This window comes from Cheilinus undulatus, linkage group 5 (genome assembly GCF_018320785.1).
Source record: "Cheilinus undulatus linkage group 5, ASM1832078v1, whole genome shotgun sequence".
Taxonomy (NCBI): domain Eukaryota; kingdom Metazoa; phylum Chordata; class Actinopteri; order Labriformes; family Labridae; genus Cheilinus; species Cheilinus undulatus.
This window is the reverse complement of record NC_054869.1, coordinates 21943885-21962615: the sequence shown is the minus strand read 5'-3', so window position 1 is coordinate 21962615 and position 18731 is coordinate 21943885. Positions and strand designations below refer to the sequence as shown.

At 37.0% G+C, this 18731-nt stretch overlaps 1 protein-coding gene across 3 annotated transcripts; it reads left to right on the top strand.

Moving 5' to 3' along the window:
- The first annotated feature begins 2470 nt into the window (after positions 1–2470).
- erap2 (endoplasmic reticulum aminopeptidase 2) lies at positions 2471–17722 on the top strand. Of its 3 annotated transcripts, XM_041787479.1 has the most exons (22): positions 2471–2585; positions 2809–2914; positions 4599–4939; positions 5025–5211; positions 5339–5508; positions 5631–5769; positions 5853–5987; positions 6070–6190; positions 6284–6438; positions 6522–6635; positions 10156–10287; positions 10507–10638; positions 12146–12214; positions 12337–12512; positions 12666–12745; positions 12854–13037; positions 15251–15407; positions 15491–15675; positions 15821–15982; positions 16191–16331; positions 16647–16728; positions 16973–17722. In XM_041787479.1, exons 3-22 carry the CDS (start codon positions 4776–4778, stop codon positions 17117–17119), a joined length of 2832 nt encoding a protein of 943 aa, XP_041643413.1. In that variant the 5' UTR covers positions 2471–2585; positions 2809–2914; positions 4599–4775; the 3' UTR covers positions 17120–17722. The 3 variants fall into 3 exon arrangements, with proteins under 3 accessions (XP_041643413.1, XP_041643411.1, XP_041643412.1); XM_041787477.1 differs by having other exon boundaries at positions 6070–6438; XM_041787478.1 differs by lacking the exons at positions 2471–2585; positions 2809–2914 and adding an exon at positions 2942–3032 and having other exon boundaries at positions 6070–6438.
- The last annotated feature ends 1009 nt before the right edge of the window (positions 17723–18731 follow it).

Below are 18731 nucleotides of genomic sequence, written 5' to 3'. Positions count from 1 at the left end.
TATTTGACCCTCTGATGGTGACCTCCAGCTGACCTCCAGGTGTCCTCTCCGGAAGTCCGCCACCATACAGACCAGCAGAGTCCAGCCTAATCTCTCACCTGACAGGTGGACTGGAGGAGCCAGAGACGCCAGCACATCACCTTCTACTGCTCCTGAGGGAAGATGGGGGGCCAAGTGAAGAGGATAAAGGGAGGTTGAATTCAGACATTTTCTGATACAAAAAATTTACTTTTTGAGCTAATATCTGCTGATACCGATATCATGCTGATAATATCATGCATCACTAATTTCTAGTTTATAAATATATTTTATTAATTAATTTTTTTTGTTATTTTGAATACACAAACACAAAAAACAAAGACAAAACAGACAGATAATCAAAGTAAATCCAACACAAAATACCAATAACAACAATAGACAAAAATGACAAACTGCCCCCTTAAAAAAAGGAAAAATAATGAAAGGGAATGTGTCCATGTAAGTCCAGTGGTTAGTAATGTCCATGAATCAAACAGAGGTCGTATGGAGAGTCCATCAGTCCCAGGTTGTACACACTTGAGTAAGGCACAAGGCAAAACGAAAAAGCAAAGACCAGTATGTTTCAAAAAGTGCCACTCATGGTGATTACGTTTAGTCATGCTTTAAAACAAAACTTTCCAACACAGACAGTTACTAGTTATGCATCCCTAATTTCTTATTATATCTTTAATGCAGGACTATATGTCAGATTTAACTCTATTAAATCTTTGGATACTGTATACCACAGGTTCTCAAATGGTGTGGTGACGCACACTGGTGTGCCTTGAAGAGAGTCTTGCTGTGCCTTGTGAATTTGTACAACCACGGTGATTACTTTGACTATACAACAACTTACGAAACTTTTACATGTGTTTGCACTTGTATTTTTTTGATACTATCACTCATTAGGTTAACCAATGTGATGGTAATATTGTTTTAAAAGTCACACAATCATAATGCTTCAAAAACTGGACAACCTCTTAGAAAGCTAAAAATTTTCCACAGTTTTTCTGGTGGTTTCTAACTGTGCCATTATTTCTTATGCATATAGTTTGGATACTTTGACAAAAAATGACTAATAACAGGTGCAAAAACATTTGGATTTGCTAAAGCAGATTGCTTTAATCAACAACTGTGAATAAGGCTAATATAGCTGAAATGTACGCTGCAAAAACAAATGCCTTGACATGTATTTGTACTTCAGTTGTTCTTAAATGGTGCAGAGAGGCATGTCTAGATGTGCAGTGTGAATTCAAACAACCACGCATTATCGCTACAACTATATACCAAATAAAGACACTACAAAGGGTGATTTTACATGGATATGAACAAACTGTGCCTTGAAATTCTTGCTTGATCTTAGGTATGCCTTCGGCCAAAAATCTTCTGCTGAGGATCTTTACCAATCTAAAGTCCTTAACTCATAATTTTCTTCTGTATGATCAAGTTAATTGACCTTCTTTCACTACTTGTAGGACAAATTATTGTCATATCCTTATTTATAAGACTTAACTAAATCTGCCTCCCTCATACTTATATGATTTTTTCAGGTGGAAAGCACTGGAAGCTTCAGTCTTCACTTTGTGACTCAGTCACAAAATTTTCTTTCGCTATATGTTCCCAAAGTCTGTCTTGAAATGGGTAAAATGAGCTTCAGGTATGCTGCAGCCTCAAATCTGCTGCAGGAGACCTGATGTCTTGACGAGCTGGTCTCTTTAATTCTTTTTAAAAGGCATTAAAGGAAGATGTATCAGGTTGTAGATGTGTTGGGAAATGACTTTCTGCTTTGTAACTCAGGATTTGGTATCTCTGTGCTGCTGCCTGTCTTGGCCAGGACACTCTTGTAAATTAGATGTTTATTCTCAGTGAGGTTTTCCTGGTGAAATAAATTCAAAAAAGTCAATCATTTGTTTGTGTACTTAAATATAATCAGTTTTGAACATTATAAAGAAGTTACTGAAGTAGAAAAGATGAATACTCATCCATGTTTTGATCTATTAAAGGGAAAAACTTCAATTAAAGAAAGATTGTGTCCTTATAATAACCTATAATTAAATGCTTTACATTTGTAGTGCTTTTAACAAATAATGAAAAGTCTAACATTTGTGATTCTCACTGAAAAGCAACTGCGATTTTTTTGTTGCTAATAAAAGTGAAATAAACACCAGGTCATGCATAAAAACATCGAATTTCTTACCTGTCCATAGATAGATGATAGGGAGGTAAAATAGTCCCCTGTGAGGCTCAGTCATGTCTACTTCAGTTAAAACAGCTCCAGTGTTCGGTGTGGTTAGCTTGGTGTGTTCCGGTACCCCGCGTTTATGAGTGTTTGAAACAGGAGCTGACTGTTTGTCTTTGCCAGGAGCATTGCATTGTGGGGATTGACATATCTTATTGTCGTGACCTTACACTGACAATGGGCACACCTCTACACACACCTAACCTAAAAACACACAAACGTACACGCGCACACGCGGGAAGCAGGGGAGAAGTAACAGCGAGTGTAGAAATCCACTGAAGAGTCTGAATAGCTGGAGACACACCTGCTGACGGCTGTTAGCTCTGAGGTAAGAGACTGATCATATCAACACACACAGACACAACAGGCTAGTGTGTAACATTTATGCCTGTTATTCACGCTACAGTACTCTTACATCACCTCACTACGTGGACATGACATATGACGTTCAATATCTCTTAATTATGTATATTATTAAATATATTATTATATTTTTTCTCTGAGTCATAGTCTACCTGTACTTATTTGTGTTTCTTTCTCTCAAACACTAGTACAATCATTTTGTAGGTCGTGTGCCGTTGCAATGGGCGGGAACTGAGCTGAGAAGAGAAAGTGAAAGTTAACAGCAGGAAGGATGATGAGGCTAAAGTGATCGAGGTGAGAGTCTTTGGCGTTTGTTTCTGCTTCTTTTTCTTAAATTATGGTCTCAAAAGCCGATATGAGACAACTGGCACTAAAATAACCGTGTACTTTACAACAATGCGGTACATTTCAGGTGAACTTGATGTTTTTGTGAGTACATTCTTCATGTTGTCAGCATGCTAGCTCATAACTACAGTCTGTATCCTGATTTGAACTGTTGCTGCAGCTGTTGTCGCCTCACAGTTATAGCTCTGTCCTCATCTTGCTTGTCCGCATAGAAAATCATGTGGTCTGTTTGTCACATGTTTGGTCTTCCTTAAGGCTGAGACGTGTTGGCCTAAAACTTGCAGGAATACACTGCTCACTCAACAGACTAAATGTGAAATGCTCTCAATGTACAAAACTTGTATTCAGAGAGACTGAAGCTCTGTAGTTGCTATGAGATGAAGCTTTTTCATTGAAGTATATGAGGAATATACCTCTATGAAATATGGTTACCTTTGGAGTCATAGTCACAGCTACATCTGGATAAAAGAGGTGGAACAACATCCAACAGTGAGAAAGATTTAAATTTCTCTACATCAGCAATATCCAAAGCCAAAGGCCTAATGTTTTCAGGCTGTCTGTCTAGTCTGGGCCATTCTTGTGCACAATATCTCAAGAAATCTTTGACATTTTTCCATAAAACTTTGCACAGCCATCCACTCTGACTGGAGGGTGGCCTTTTTTAGATCTGGAGCTCAGAGGTCATTATGCCTCATTGCCATTCCTTGCTTTTGAGGTGATATCTCAAGAACTCTTCGAGGGATTTTCATCAAAATTGGCACAAATGTCCACTTGACTAGCAAGGTTATTATAGTTAACGAAAACTAGCTAAATATTAGATATTAAATTAACACTGGAGCATTAAATTAACACACTATAATGAGATAACCAGTTTTTTTACCCCCCGAAAAGAAGTTATATAGGTTAAAATTTTGAGAAAACGATAAAAAAATACTAGGGGTGCACCGATCGATTGGCCAAAATCGGTATCGGCGCCGATTTCCTTAATTTTAGGAGACCGGTGATTGGCCGATCCTTGTAAATGAGATTGGTGGATAAGATCGGTTTCATATGCCTCTACCTTCTAAAATGTGAAAAATGAAATACTAAAGGAACGGATATAATTTAGTAGTTTGGACAGCAATGCTTTAAACTTTTCATTTATATTTGAGAGAACTACCTCATGTGCAGTTAAAACAACAAGTTTGTATTGTTTCACGGGTATTGTTCAATGTTATTCAATAAAATAAGATTGGAACATTGAAGGTGTATGCTGTCAGTTATAAAAAAATCGGAATCGGCAGGTCAAGCCTTTAAAAATCGGTGATCGGCCAGAAAATTACAATCGGTGCACCCCTAAAAAATACCCCTTTAATGGAAAAACAGAGTAAAATAAAATGCACATGCTGCTTAGACCTTGCATACATTTAGAGCTTTATGCCACAGTTTTTCCAGGCGCACCTTTATGGCCCACTAAAAACAGCTCTGTGGCCCACTTTTGGGTCCTGACCCATCAGTTGAGAGCCACTGCTCTGGACTAATGTAAACATAAAGAGACATACGACAACACCAACGACAAGGTCACAGAAGCATATAGAAGGTGGTATTTCTTTGAGTTTGTACTGATTTTTTTTTTTTTTTTTTAATTTTTCAGATTTCAGAAAAAGAGCCTGTGACATTTTCATCCAGTCTTGTCCCAGAAGTGTTCAGCACTCTCACCAGTCTGTCCTTCATCACTCCTCATGTTTGGAATGTGACAAAGTTCAAAATAAGCCTGACACACTGTTTTATTTTTTATTCTTCTCACAAGTGTTAGAGCATTTCCACAACAATGGTCTCATTGAGGTGGTTTGTGTTGTCTGTCCTCCACCTGTCTCTGGTGGGGTCAGAGCCCACTTCAAAACAAACATCACCTCCTCCTCACCCTGAGGGAGAACAGCCTCCTCTGGGTGTTGATAATCTGTCCTTCCCTTGGAGCCGTCTTCGCCTGCCGAGGTAACATCACACAGTTCACTGTTTTTAAATTTCTTTTTTTAGTTCCTGTTTATAAAACAAAATGCAACATATTTTTCTATGTTAGGTACATCATTCCTCTCCACTACCACATCCTCCTGCATCCAAACCTCACCACTCTCAGTTTCTCTGGCTCAGTGCAGATCCAGATTGATGTCCAAAACAACACAAACTGGGTTGTGTTGCACAGCAAGGGTTTGAACATCAGCAAGGCAACAATTTTGGACCAGAACCTCGCTCATCTGTCTGACCAGGTTACCGCAACGCAGAAAAATCCTGACTTTGTGTGATTGTTCCTCATTTCTCACTGAAAAGCTTCACATTTTATTGAATTGGCATTGAATTTCCAAAACTAGAGATGTTTACCTTTTTACTTCATAGGTTCTTCCAGTTCTTCATAACCCTTCCCATGAGCAGATTGGCATTTTTTCACCCAGGGTGCTCACTAGTGGGCAGAAGTATTTTCTCTACGTCGAGTTTGGGGCAACACTGGCAGAAGGTTTCTATGGTTTTTATAAGAGCACGTACAGAACCAGCACAGGAGAGACCAGGTGAGAGAAGATATATTAATCCACAGTAAACTTAATAAAATATCTTGATGTACACTGGGGTTCTGACCACAGTGCAATCCATTGCCTTGAGGAAACAAAAAGTGTCTTGTAATATCTCCCAGAACTTTAGCTTCAACTCACTTTGAGCCCACAAGTGCTCGGATGGCGTTCCCGTGTTTCGATGAGCCAAGCTTTAAAGCCAACTTCACGGTCCGGATAAGAAGAAGTCCGGAGTTCATTTCTCTTTCCAACATGCCTGTGGTGAGTTTTGCATGCATGCTAGCTTTAACATGTGATCCAATGTATGTAAAAAAACAGCTTGAATTAAATGTTTGTGTGTTCAGGTCAAGACAATTCCTGTAAATGATGACCTGCTTGAGGACCAGTTTGATGTGAGTGTTAAGATGAGCACGTACCTGGTAGCTTTCGTCATCTGTGACTTCAAATCTGTCACTGGAACAACATCCTCTGGAGTGCAGGTGCGGCCTCAGCTACCATTTAAAAATTTCTCAGCTTCTTGCAATTTTTCTGGAGAATTTCATGCACTGTTGTACATCTTAGGTGTCAGTTTTTGCCACTCCTGAGAAGATTCAGCAAACTCACTACGCCCTGGAGGTTGCAGTGAAAATGTTAGATTTCTATGAGGAGTATTTCAACATTAAATATCCTCTACCAAAACAAGGTACAGCTGGTTCAGTTTTCAGTCACAAAGCCACTTTGTTTGTCCTTTTTATTATGTTTTTTGTTTTTGCTTTTTTTTGTTTGTTTCTCTCAGATCTGATAGCTATCCCAGACTTTGAGTCTGGTGCAATGGAGAACTGGGGTTTGACCACATACAGAGAGACCAGCCTTCTTTTTGACCCCTCCACATCCTCTGTGTCTGACAAACTCTGGGTTACCATGGTGATCGGCCATGAGCTTGCCCACCAGGTGAGAGTGAGATGACACGCTTGTTTACAGTCAGTAGTTAGCTGTAGGAAGAGTGCAAAAAGGTAATATCCTCTCTTTTGCAGTGGTTTGGTAACTTGGTGACGATGGAGTGGTGGAATGATATCTGGCTGAATGAAGGATTTGCTCGGTACATGGAGTACATTTCAGTGGAGGCCACATACCCCGACCTTAAAGTAGTAAGTGCTTTGTTTGAACTGAGAATTAAGCAATATCACATGACATGCACTGCATATGGACTCTAAAACCCAATAAGTAAACCTTACTTAAAAAATCATGTAAACTGATTGCCTTCATAAAACTAATTAGAATAGCTATTTGACCTTAGTAAACTAGATCGTGTGCATTGCATTAACATAAGCTTTCAACGATGTGCACTTGAGTTTAAGTACTTAAGTAATACTCACTGAAAAAGAACATATTTGTCAAGTAGTAGGTACTTAGACATTTTAAATTATAACAACTCAGTTGTACTTGTATATTTATGGTGGGTTAACTCAACTTTCATCCATTGTGATTTTCACTTAAATCTTTCACATATTTTAATTTCAAACACTAATGCTCCTCGGTGATTAACAAATGATTTGAGTAGATCACAAAAGAATACTTAAAGTGATTGAGTACTGTTTACTTAAAACTAAAAGTGCGTTCTATCAACTGTGAGAAACAGGGCTGATGTGGCTGTTTCAGTTATTTAACACTTATTTCTCACTTCAACTTTTTTTCTAACAATCCCTCACATGTCAGTCTAAGAGTGTGTAAAAATGATTGAAAGTTGCACTCTGAACCAGGATGACTGCTTACATTACGCCTAGCACCCCATACATAACATGTGGACATGGAGTAATACAGGGGGATGTCATCTCACTGAGTTGGTAATTTCACTGACAGTGCAAAAGTGTCTAATGCCCAGAGACATTCTGGGAAAACTCTGGAAATTAAGAGATGACTGTCAAACAATTAGTACCTAGGCCTTACCCTATAATCCCTTATAATCAAAAACATCAAAGAGCTTTGCAAAAGTTGAAATCACAGAAATTTTGTGTTGACCTCATTTCTGTTTAGAGCGCGGGCAAACTTACCTCAAGCACATGCTCAGATGGCTCAGACTTTGAAATTTCTTCTTCCTTTTCTGTTTGTTGGAGTGTTGCCTCAACCTGATTACTGTCACCTACTGGACAGTGTTATGAATCAGCAAATTGGCAGCCCAGCCTTTAGATGTGACTTGTTTACTTTAAGTTGGCTTTTAATTGAAACAACAGTAAAAGGGTTTCCTTCAAGCTGCAATAAAAGATTACTTGATAAAACCTAGTAATAAGTATATATACTTGACTATCAAGTAAAGCTAAGTGTTGATGTCAAGTGCTGATGTTCATTAAAACATCATGACCTCAAGTGTGATATTGCTTTTAGATGAAAATTATACAAACAGCAATAATAAAATGGAAAGTCAACAACAAATTTTTGCCTCACCAACTCAAATACTTAGCTCAGTCTCTTTTCAAGCGTTTACCCCTACTCCTAATTTTCAACTGCCTCCTTGTCCCTTGAACAAGAGTTACGGGTTGAATTCTTCCACCATTAAATGGGACAACTCTTCAAGTTTTTGATGTCAATATCATCAAGTAGTCATCAACAGCATTTACATAAACAGATGTGATGACATTACTGGAAATGTATAGGATGAGAGAATTTTGTTCAAAATAAAGCAGCATAAAGCAGTAAAAAACAGAATTATTATATTCAATGGTTTCACATCTTAAATACAAAGAATGTACTTACATTTGTGCACTCCTTTTGAATCCCGAACAGCCATAGTGCTGGTGATTTTTGGAGATTTCCCATTAAAGCCAGGTAGAAATATTTCAATTTCAATTTGAAGGCCATGCACTTTGGGCACTTCATCCTAACTGTCCATTCCATCAAAAAACTAGGACACCCTACAGCTAAATATGGACACACAAAGCATACCCTGATGAAAATATTCAGCCCAACCTACTTAGAAAAACCGAGGCAACTTTTTGCATAAATTAATTTCGTAGATTAGCAGAATTCATCCTTATAAACTACTACAATAAGCTACTACTCTGTTTAAGTTCAAGAACAAAACAATCAAATTGAAATTTCCTTACATTTTTAAGTAGATTCAACAAGACTGATCTCTGTTTAATTTTTCTTTGAAATACGTGTAATTTCAATTAAACTCAGCTTGTAAAAATGACTCATGCTTTCAATGCAGTCTAATATAATAGTTTGAACAATATGATTTATGATTCCCTCTCACTAGTGGTATTCATTAGAAACACCTGTAACAATGCTTGCAAAGGAAGTATCTGCATGTTTTCACAACTTTTTGATTTTACCTCATAACTGACATTATCAGAGAATGGTTACATTTTTGACTATGTGAATGAGACAGACAATACATAGAAACACTCTGCCCAGGGCAGATTCAGATTTGAATCCCACCAATCTGATCTATCATCACTGCCATGTCTTCAGTTAGCAGTTCATCTATTCCTGATCGTTAGAAAAGCCATTTATCACTCATTTGAAATACCCACAATGCATCACAGGGGACATTTATTCATGGATAATGCAGTATTTTGTAGTTTTGAAACACAGAGTGAGTAAACACTGAGTAAAGGTAACAAAGTCAGGCTTAGTTGTGTGGATAAACTTTGGAAGATTGGCTTACATTACCTAAATCATTCTTGTTTAGGAAAAAAAATCACAATGTCTTGTATTTTTAACAAAAGAAACTGACTACAAGATTAGGTATATTTATGTCAAGCTAGAAACTTGAATTTTATTGTTAATATCACAGTTTTAAATTAAGTTGAATTTATTTTGCCCAGATTCATTTTTCTCAGTGTAGGGGCAGGGCTAAATGGTATATAATGATTGAATGCGCTCAACTCGGTGAGCAGAGATGCCCTCTGGAGGATTCTGAAGTTCAGCCAAGGTTTCGCTCATGCAGCTGATGTCTGACCTTTATTCTGGTACAGAGGGTGCTGTGAAGTGTGGTGGCACCACCTCTAACTTCTTCACAGTTTATTCTGAGGCAGGGGTGTGTCTTAGGCCTTTCGGTACCTGTATGGACTGGATAGTGGGGCAGGTATCAGGGGCAGCGAACTGTAGAGTGTCATTTGTAGATGTCCTAATTACTGATCTTGATTTTGCTGATGATGCTGTGATCCTTGCAGAGACTGTACATGTCCTTGTGGGGGTTATTAACTTGCTGAGTGAGGAGTCAAGTTGGAAACACAGGGGACAACTTCTGTTTGGTACATCTTTGGGTCTCATTGGCAAGACCGTGTGTCTAGAATGAATTCATCACAGAGAATGCAATAGTTCATGGTTATAGCCAGGCAGACTTACACAGAAATGAACATTGGTGCATTGGTGGTGGTGATGGGCTGCTGTCATACCAGCTAAACTGTCACTGACACATCCTGAAAAAGTCCTGGAAAATGATCTCTATAAAAGAGTGGGAACCTTTTGTCTGCCGAAATGTTTTATTGATTGGTTCAGAATACCTGGTATAGGATTTACCTGGAACATATCAGAACTCATGGAATGTCTTGTTTAATCTGATTACTTGTTTTGAACTCACTGTTATATAAAAAGATCACTATAGCAGGATTGATTTAAAGCCTTGGAGAAAGCTCTGATGTTATTCTGTGTTTTGTCTTGCAGGAGGAATATTTATTGCACACGTGTTTTGCAGCAGTTGGTCTTGATTCCTTGAACTCCTCTCGGCCGATATCGAGCCCAGCAGAGAACCCAACTCAAATTAAAGAGATGTTTGATACAGTCTCCTATGACAAAGTACGTGTGCATTTAATCCCATAATTCGGTTTGGTTTGAAAAGTGTCGAACAATCTCATACACAGTTGCATAAGTACAGATCCCTGTCTTGATTTTATCACTGAAAATCTCAAGTTCTTTCATTTATAACTGATAAAATTCACACTGCCTTGGTACAGACTTAAAGCAGAGTCTCTCATGGTTCATGAATTGAAAAAAACTTTTCTCTCTCCCCACCAGGGAGCGTGTGTTTTGCACATGCTGCGACACTTTCTGTCAGAGGACGTGTTCCAGAGTGGGATAGTGCGATACCTTCACAAATACAGCTATGCAAATGCACACAACCAGGACCTGTGGGACAGTCTAGCCAATGTAATAACTCAAATAATAATCACTGTTTGACCCCTCTAGTGTTTAAGATATTTACTGTTTTCTCTGCTTTCAGGGAGTACATTTTACTAACTCATCTTGTTCTAGTGTAGATCAATGAGATTTGAAAGTACCTGTAAGGGTTTTATTGATCAAAGTGAACATTATGCCTGTTTAAATTGTCATCAAAGATTTGCTTTATGAGTCCAGAAATTGTAATTTATTTTGCAATGACAATAAGTTGTGGCTAAAGATGACAGCAGACAGGATGTCCTTCCTGTTTGATAAATAAGTAATCTGAAGTTAGAAGCTATCATGAAGGTAGAAAAGCATATTCAAATTCTGAAATAAATACTTTGAGAATCACAATGTAAGGCACAAATGACCTGCAGAAGATTTTCTAATTATTCAAAACAAATTCTAAATAAATACAGTGCTTAACAAATTTATTAGACCACCCTTACCCAAACAAAATAAGGTTTATGCCACAGCTGCCCTAAATTAACAGTATTGGTAATTACCAAAATCATTTTTTATGTTTCTGCAATGGTTAATACAACAAAATGATATTTTTAATGCTAAAATATGATTAATATTGTTATCCATGAATTTTCAAATTTACTGATTTACAAAAAAACTGAAAAAATAGTAAAGCACATTAATATTTCTTGATTAATATTACAACAAAATTAAAACATAGTAAAACACATTAATATTTCTTGATTAATATGTCAAATTATAGTTATTTACTTGCATTCCTGAACAGAAAAATGAGTTTTAGTGGTTGAATGTTATGCTTAATAATTTCTGACTTCTCAGAGAAGCCCAGTGAGCCAGCTCAAATTTGGGTGAATTCCGTTTGAAATCCCTCATTCCTGTTCAAAATGGTAAAACGTGGAGAGCTCACTGAAAATGAAAGAGTCCGCATTAAAGCACTTCATGATTCTGGATGGTCTTTGAGACAAATATGACAAGTGTACTTAAATTTGTTATACCACCACCCAAAGTAAGGTTTATGCCACAGCTGCCCTAAATTCACAGCATTGGTAAAAATGGGTAAAACCAAGATCATTTTTATGTTTCTGCAATGGTTATTACACCAATATGTAGAAGCTCTTTAACCCAAATGATATTTCCATGAATTTTCAAATTAACTGATATATAAAAAAACTGAAAAAATAGTAAAGCACAGTATTATTTCTTGTTTAATATGTCAAATTATAGTTATTTACTTGCATTGCTGAACAGAAAAAATAGTTTTAGTGGTTGCATGCTATGCTTGATTAATTTCTGACTTCTCAGAGAAGCCCAGTGAGCCGGCTCAGATTTGGGTATAAAAAGGTGAATTCAGTTTGAAATCCCTCATTCCTGTTCAAAACGGTAAGACGCGGAGAACTCACTGAAAATGAAAGAGTCCACATTAAAGCACTTCATGATGCTGGATGGTCTCTGAGACAGGTGGTCTAATAAATTTGTTAAGCACTGTATATATTTTTTACGTGTTTTTCAGACATGCTCAGAGGAGGACTTCATCTCAGGGAAACATTGTTACAGCAAAGCCCAGGCCTCCAAAAATGCAGTGAGTAAACACTGAAACGCTGAAATTTCTTATGATTAATTTTTAGAAATTTTAAAGCTTTCACAACTTTGTATTCTGACTCTGTGGTGTTGTGCCGGCATTGTGTTGATTGTCTCCTACAGTACCTGTTTGCAGGGGAACACCTAGACCTGACTGCTATGATGAACACGTGGACTCTGCAGAAAGGGATTCCTCTGGTGACAGTGAAGAGGATGGGGTCTAGTCTTCAACTCAAACAAGAACGGTTCCTGAGGACAGTGCTGCCCACTGACCCTCTGTGGTCCACAATGCAGCAGGGGTGAGTACGCACATGCACACTCTGACATAAAAAAAAAACTTCCCTTTTCCATAAATCTTATACTTTTTCACTACTTTATTTGTAACAACTTCATTTACCAAAATATTTTACATTTCCTTGGCATTTTCTAAGTGTTCTTCCCTTCTGGTATAGTTTTCTTTGGCATATCCCTCTAACATACAAGACAGATTCTTCGAACATTATTCACAAACACCTGATGATGACACACACAGGTAACAGCAAGAGGAGAGTGTGCCCAATGAATACATTTATTTGTACATTAATTTGTGCTTTTCAGTTATTTTCATTTGTACCCTCTCTTTGTTATTTATGTCATTTAGACAGTCTTGACTTAGAGGAAGATGTCAGTTGGGTAAAAGTCAACAGTGACATGACAGGATATTATATGGTTCATTATGAGGATGGCGGATGGGATGTGATGACCAACCTGTTGAGGAAAAACCACACTGCTCTGAGCTACAAAGACCGGACTCAGCTGATACACAACGCCTTTCAACTGGTGACGTAAGCATGTATGGTTTTGTGTTTTCAGCTTTGTGAGAGAACAAGACAAAGTGATAATTTACTTTGAATGCGACCCCAATTCCAAAAAAGTTGGGACGCCGAGTAAAATGTAAATTAAAACAGAATGCAATAATTTGTAAATCTCATAAACCTGTATTTTATTCACAAAAGAACATAAACGACATCAGATGTTGAAACTAAGGTATTTTACCATTTCATAAAAAATATTAGCTCAATTTGAAAAAATGAAAGAAATTTATTTCCGTTCATTTGCAACAAATAAAACAACTTACAAGATCAAAGTGAAATTTCCAAAAGGGTGTAGGCAGAAGCTAAAGCTTATTAAAACCTACCCCTCTTATCTTACATAAACATAACCATCACAGAAAAAAGTACATAGCAAGAACAACGCATATGCATTGTTGTTAACATTCATTGGCAATAAATGCATAATAACATATTCATATTAACTTATATTTTTCATGGTGTATTTCAAAACCAGTTTATTCTTATACAGTCTCTTGAGCCTTACCAATGTACTGCATGTTTTTTTTTTTCAGAAGAAGAATTCCACAAATTTACCCCTCTAACTGACAGACAATGAGATTTGACATTAGTGCTTATCTTTGGTTTTTGAAAAATAGATGTTCCTCTCAGATTGTACTGACTGTCTCTCATTATAAATAACTTCTGGATACTTTCTGGTAATTGTCCAGTTTTAGCTTTATACATTGTATGGTATTGTATTCAACTAAGTCTGTAAATTTTAGTACATTTAATTGCAAAAATAGAGGATTGGTTGGTTCATGAAAGGGTTTTTTACTTATAATTTGTATGTCTTTTTTTGTAACAGAAAAATAGAGTTTGTATTTGTTTTTTAAGTGTTTCCCCAAACCTCTACACAGTACATAATGTATGGGACACTGAGTGAGTAATAGAGAGTGTACAAAGATTTCTGGTTTAAGAAATCTTGAGCTTTATACAGAACTGAAATGAATCTCGACATTTCGGCTGTGACATAGTTTATATGAGATTTCCAATTTAATTTATTGTCAATCATTACACCTGAAAATTCATTTTCACACACTGTTTCAAGTTCAACTTTATTTATTCTAATCTTATAGCAGAGGTCTGACGCCTGGTTTACAAGAATGATGCATTTTGTTTTATCAAGGTGAAGTGATAATTTATAAGCATCAAACCATTTTTAAGTATCTGAAGTTCACTCTGTACTGTATCCAGAAGTTGTTTTAGATGTTTCCCACAACAAAAGATTGTTGTATCATCAGGAAATAAAATACACTTGAGTGATCTAGAAACCAAACATAAATCCTTTATATACAATATGAACAACGGTCCAAGTGCTGAACCCTGCAGCACCCCACATGTAACTTTTTACAGGTTTGAGTTGGTGTTGTTAATGTAGACAAATTGTTGCCTGTCCCCCCAACAGCTGGTTAGCCAAGCATGAGCCAGTCCTCGGATACAATATTTCTGTAATTTATACAATAATAATTTGTGATCACCTGATTTGTAAAGTGGAGGGACTTCAGCTATTTTCAGTCTTTTAATTTCCCAGCAATGAGAGATCGATTACAAATCCAAGTTAGAGATGTAACAATACAATCAATAATTTTTTTAATCAAGGACATATCAAAACCATTCCAATCTGTAGATTTTTTAGTTTTAGTTTTGTGCACAATATCAGTTATTTCTTTCTCATCAGTTGATTTTATGAACATAGTGTGAGAGTTCATATAAATAATACTAGGATTGACTCCAACTGTATTACCTGGAGAGCTGATTGAATGTGCTAAATTTTTCCCCATGCTGACAAAATATTCAATAAAGTGATTTGCTAATTGTCCTTTTTTTTCCGTTGCTGAAATAAAAATAATGTGGGTAGATGTGGGTACATTTCAAACAGTAGGGATGGGGCAACAAAAGGAAGGAAAAGTAAGTTGTATTAATGAAAAACAGCTGGAGGAGCATTTTCCCACCAGCTAGGTTAGCTGGCAACAGGTCAGTAACATGACTTTTTATACAAGGAGAATTTTCAAATTCAGATTGAGCTAATATTTTTCAGGGAATGGTAAAATTTCTCAGTTTCAACATCTGATATATTGTTCATGTTCTATTATGAATAAAATATGGATTTATGAGATTTGCGCATCATAACCATCATTATAACACATTCTTGTTTCCCCTTAAAGAGCAGGACATCTTGAGCTGGATAAAGCCTTAGATCTGATTGGTTACCTGCAGTCAGAGACCCACCCTGAACCTTTGCTCCAAGGACTCGGATATTTGGAGTTCTTTTACCGGATGTTTGAGAGGATGGAAGAGTCTGATCTGACAAGTATACTGGGGGTAAGAAGAAAAGAGTACAAAGTTAGTGCTTCAAGCCTGTGTTGGTATCAAATGCAGAAACTCATGTGAGCCATTGTTTGCAGGCGTACATCCTGCGTTTTTTCCGTGCAGTCATCGACCAGCAGACATGGACTGACAGTGGCACTGTGTCAGAGCGGCGACTGAGGTCTGAGATTTTGTCACTGGCCTGTCACCTGGGTGATCCATCGTGTGTGGAGAGAGCGCGCCAGAACTTTGAAGAATGGCTTCAGTCCAACGGTACACTCAAGTAAGTCAGCCAAAATGTGCTTTAACACGCATCATTATCAGTCAGAATTCATGGATGTAATTGACATAAACAGAAGCTATTTCCTGTGATATGATTCACCGTATCATTAGATGTCTCATCATGTCTGTGCTTGTATTTTCCTCAGCTTGCCCACTGATGTTGCAGAAATGGTGTATTCAGTTGGAGCTCAGGATGACCATGGCTGGGCTTCACTCCTACACATATACAACATCTCCCTCTCTGCAGCTCAGAAAGGAAAAATTCTGTTTGCTCTGACCTGCACCAAAAACCCAAGTAAACTGAGCAAGTACGTCCTCTCCATGCAGCAATTTCACATGGTTAATGCTGCCACAGTGTGGCTGACATTGGTATTACACTTCTTCTAACAGATATCCACTTTTTATTCTATTTTCACATTAACATGAATGTTTAAAGGTTATAAGTGGAGGTTTTCGTTGGGATTGCAGATACTGTGGCATCAACACAGCAAGTAATATTGTGTGCTTGTGTTGCAGGCTGCTGGAGTTAGGTCTGGAGGGGAAAGTGATCCGATCTCAGGACTTGTCCTCTGTCATTGTGATGGTGGCCAGAAACCCACGGGGGCATTTCCTCGCCTGGAACTTTGTCAAAACAAAATGGGACAAACTGGTTCAAAAGTCAGTAAAAAATAAAGGAGACACTGTGAATAAGGAGAGCAGGAAAAGTGGAAACCATGTGATGCAATAGAAATGTAGTTTTTCTACTGTTTTTAAAGCATTTTAAAGATATATGAATGGGATTATATTCTTGAATCAAGTTGACTTTTTAAATATAATGCTTTGTGAAAACTATGAGGCTCTGCATTTAGCTCTAATAACAAGTGGCATTGGTTTTTGATTTTATAAAGACCACGTTTTACCACATTTGATTTTGTAAATTAAAAGTTAAAACTGTGAGTGAATTGTCTTTTCTCTTGTGTGTCTGGTGTGAAGGTTCCAGCTGGGCTCATTTTGTATCAGAAACATCCTTGTTGGCACCACAAGACACTTTTTATTTCCAGAGGAACTACAAGATGTAAATATGCCCTTTTATCTTTCATTGTATGATTTTCTACAATGAGATTGATATAAGAACCAATTGATCAATGTGATAATTGATTGCTTGTGTTGTAAATAGCCAGAAAGGATGACCACCATGGCATTTTATAACTGAACAGTATAAAATGCCAATAACAGAGACTTACATTGTGTTTTAATGCAGACTTTCACAACATTTTTCTTTGTGGTTGAAATTAAGTGTCACTGTGTTTTGTTCTCAGGTGCAGTTGTTCTTTGAGTCCATCAAAGAGCAGGCGTCTCAGCTGAGAACAACCCAGATTGTCCTAGACAATGTGCAGAAAAACGTCCGCTGGGTTCAGAGAAACCTGATGCCTCTGAGAAGCTGGGTTTACAAACGCACAGAGTAAAGGAGAGTGAAGAGAGCTGCTGTTTTATAAGTGCACTAGTGTGGCGCTGTCTACTTAAACAATGTCTCTGCAACTCCACTTTTGTTTAATTCATTTAAAGAGATGTCTCCAACAAAATCTAGACAGTGACCACACTGACCCCAAAAGGTCGTCATGAAAATAACTGACAACATAAAATGTAGGAAAAAATTGTTTATTTGCAGTTGTTTTTTTTTTCTTTTTCTCTCTATGTCCCACAATTTGAGGAGAAAAGGAATGCACAGTGGGAATATTTTTAAGGTTTTGTTAAATTTGTTCATGGTTGACTTTTGTACATTGTGCTGTTGACAGTTTTGTATAGAAGAAGCATCATATTTTTAGGGGCTGTTATTGGTACTCAATTAGGATTGTATTGAATGTAATATGCAGAAAATAGCAAAAACAGTTTTCATTTGAAAGGATTTATTTTTAATTCTTGGTTAGTTTTGGTCGCTTTGGCAGAATTGTTTCTGTGAAACAAGTCATTAAAAATTGACATTAAAATTAGAAAGGGTTTCATTCCAAAGCAATCAGTGCTGTGTAAGCAGATGTTTTAAAAAGACTATTAAAGGGTTGTTGAAATTTCTGGCACTGTCATTCCTTTTTGTGAGATTTGGTACCAAAAAACATAGCCTTTGTTATGATGGCATGTTTTATCTAATGCGTGCTTGCCTCTAGTCATATTAACCATTTTTTCTTTTACTATTTTTTTGTTCTTTTATTGGACTTGGTGTTGACATGATGCCAATTCAAGGTTAGGATATGGGCAAAATGAAATAACTATCTACAGATCAGGACAAATATTAGCTCCCTAGTGAAAATTTTAAGGGTTTTTTGTATTTCCCAAGTGCTGTTAATCAGTGCAAGATTTAGAAAAACAGCTTTTCTAAATATCCTAGTTTTATTTTGGATGCTTTGCACACAGACAACATTATTTTAAAAAAAGACTTCCAGGGTAAAAATTATAAGCCCCATTTAGAACTGACCTTTTTGTTGAGTCAGCACAAACCACTGTTGTACAATGATGTATTTAAACTTTCATTCTCAAATCTTGTAAGATCAAGATAAAACTGAGGATTATCTTGCAGTTTACACACAGTGTAGAAACTTTAGTACAAGTTTGAGCTGTCACTGGAGAAAGCATCATGGCAAAAACAAAAGAAATCAATTTAGACTTGAGAAAAAGAATTGTTGATGCTCATAAAGCAGGAGATGGATATACAATGTTAATATAGCATTTCCAAATGTAAAGAACTGGAGTGAGAAGTATGAAGAAAGATGAAAAATAGAAATGTAAGACCAAGAAAAACCCAATTTCTGCAGAAGAGCCACCTTGAAGCCAGACTGAAATATGCAAATGACAACCTGGAGAAAGATCATGCATACTGGAAGCATGTCCTTTGGTCAGATGTGAGCAAACACCAGCTCATTGGTCATATAGAGATGTTGCTTCGAGGAAGAAAAGAGAGGTGGGAAAACAATGAAATGTAAGTACAGTAAACATAGCATACGTTTGTTGGCTGTTATTTCATTGTAAAACATTTTCCTTGGACTTGTTTATGATTTGAGGAAAAAATACCGTTAATTTAAGGCT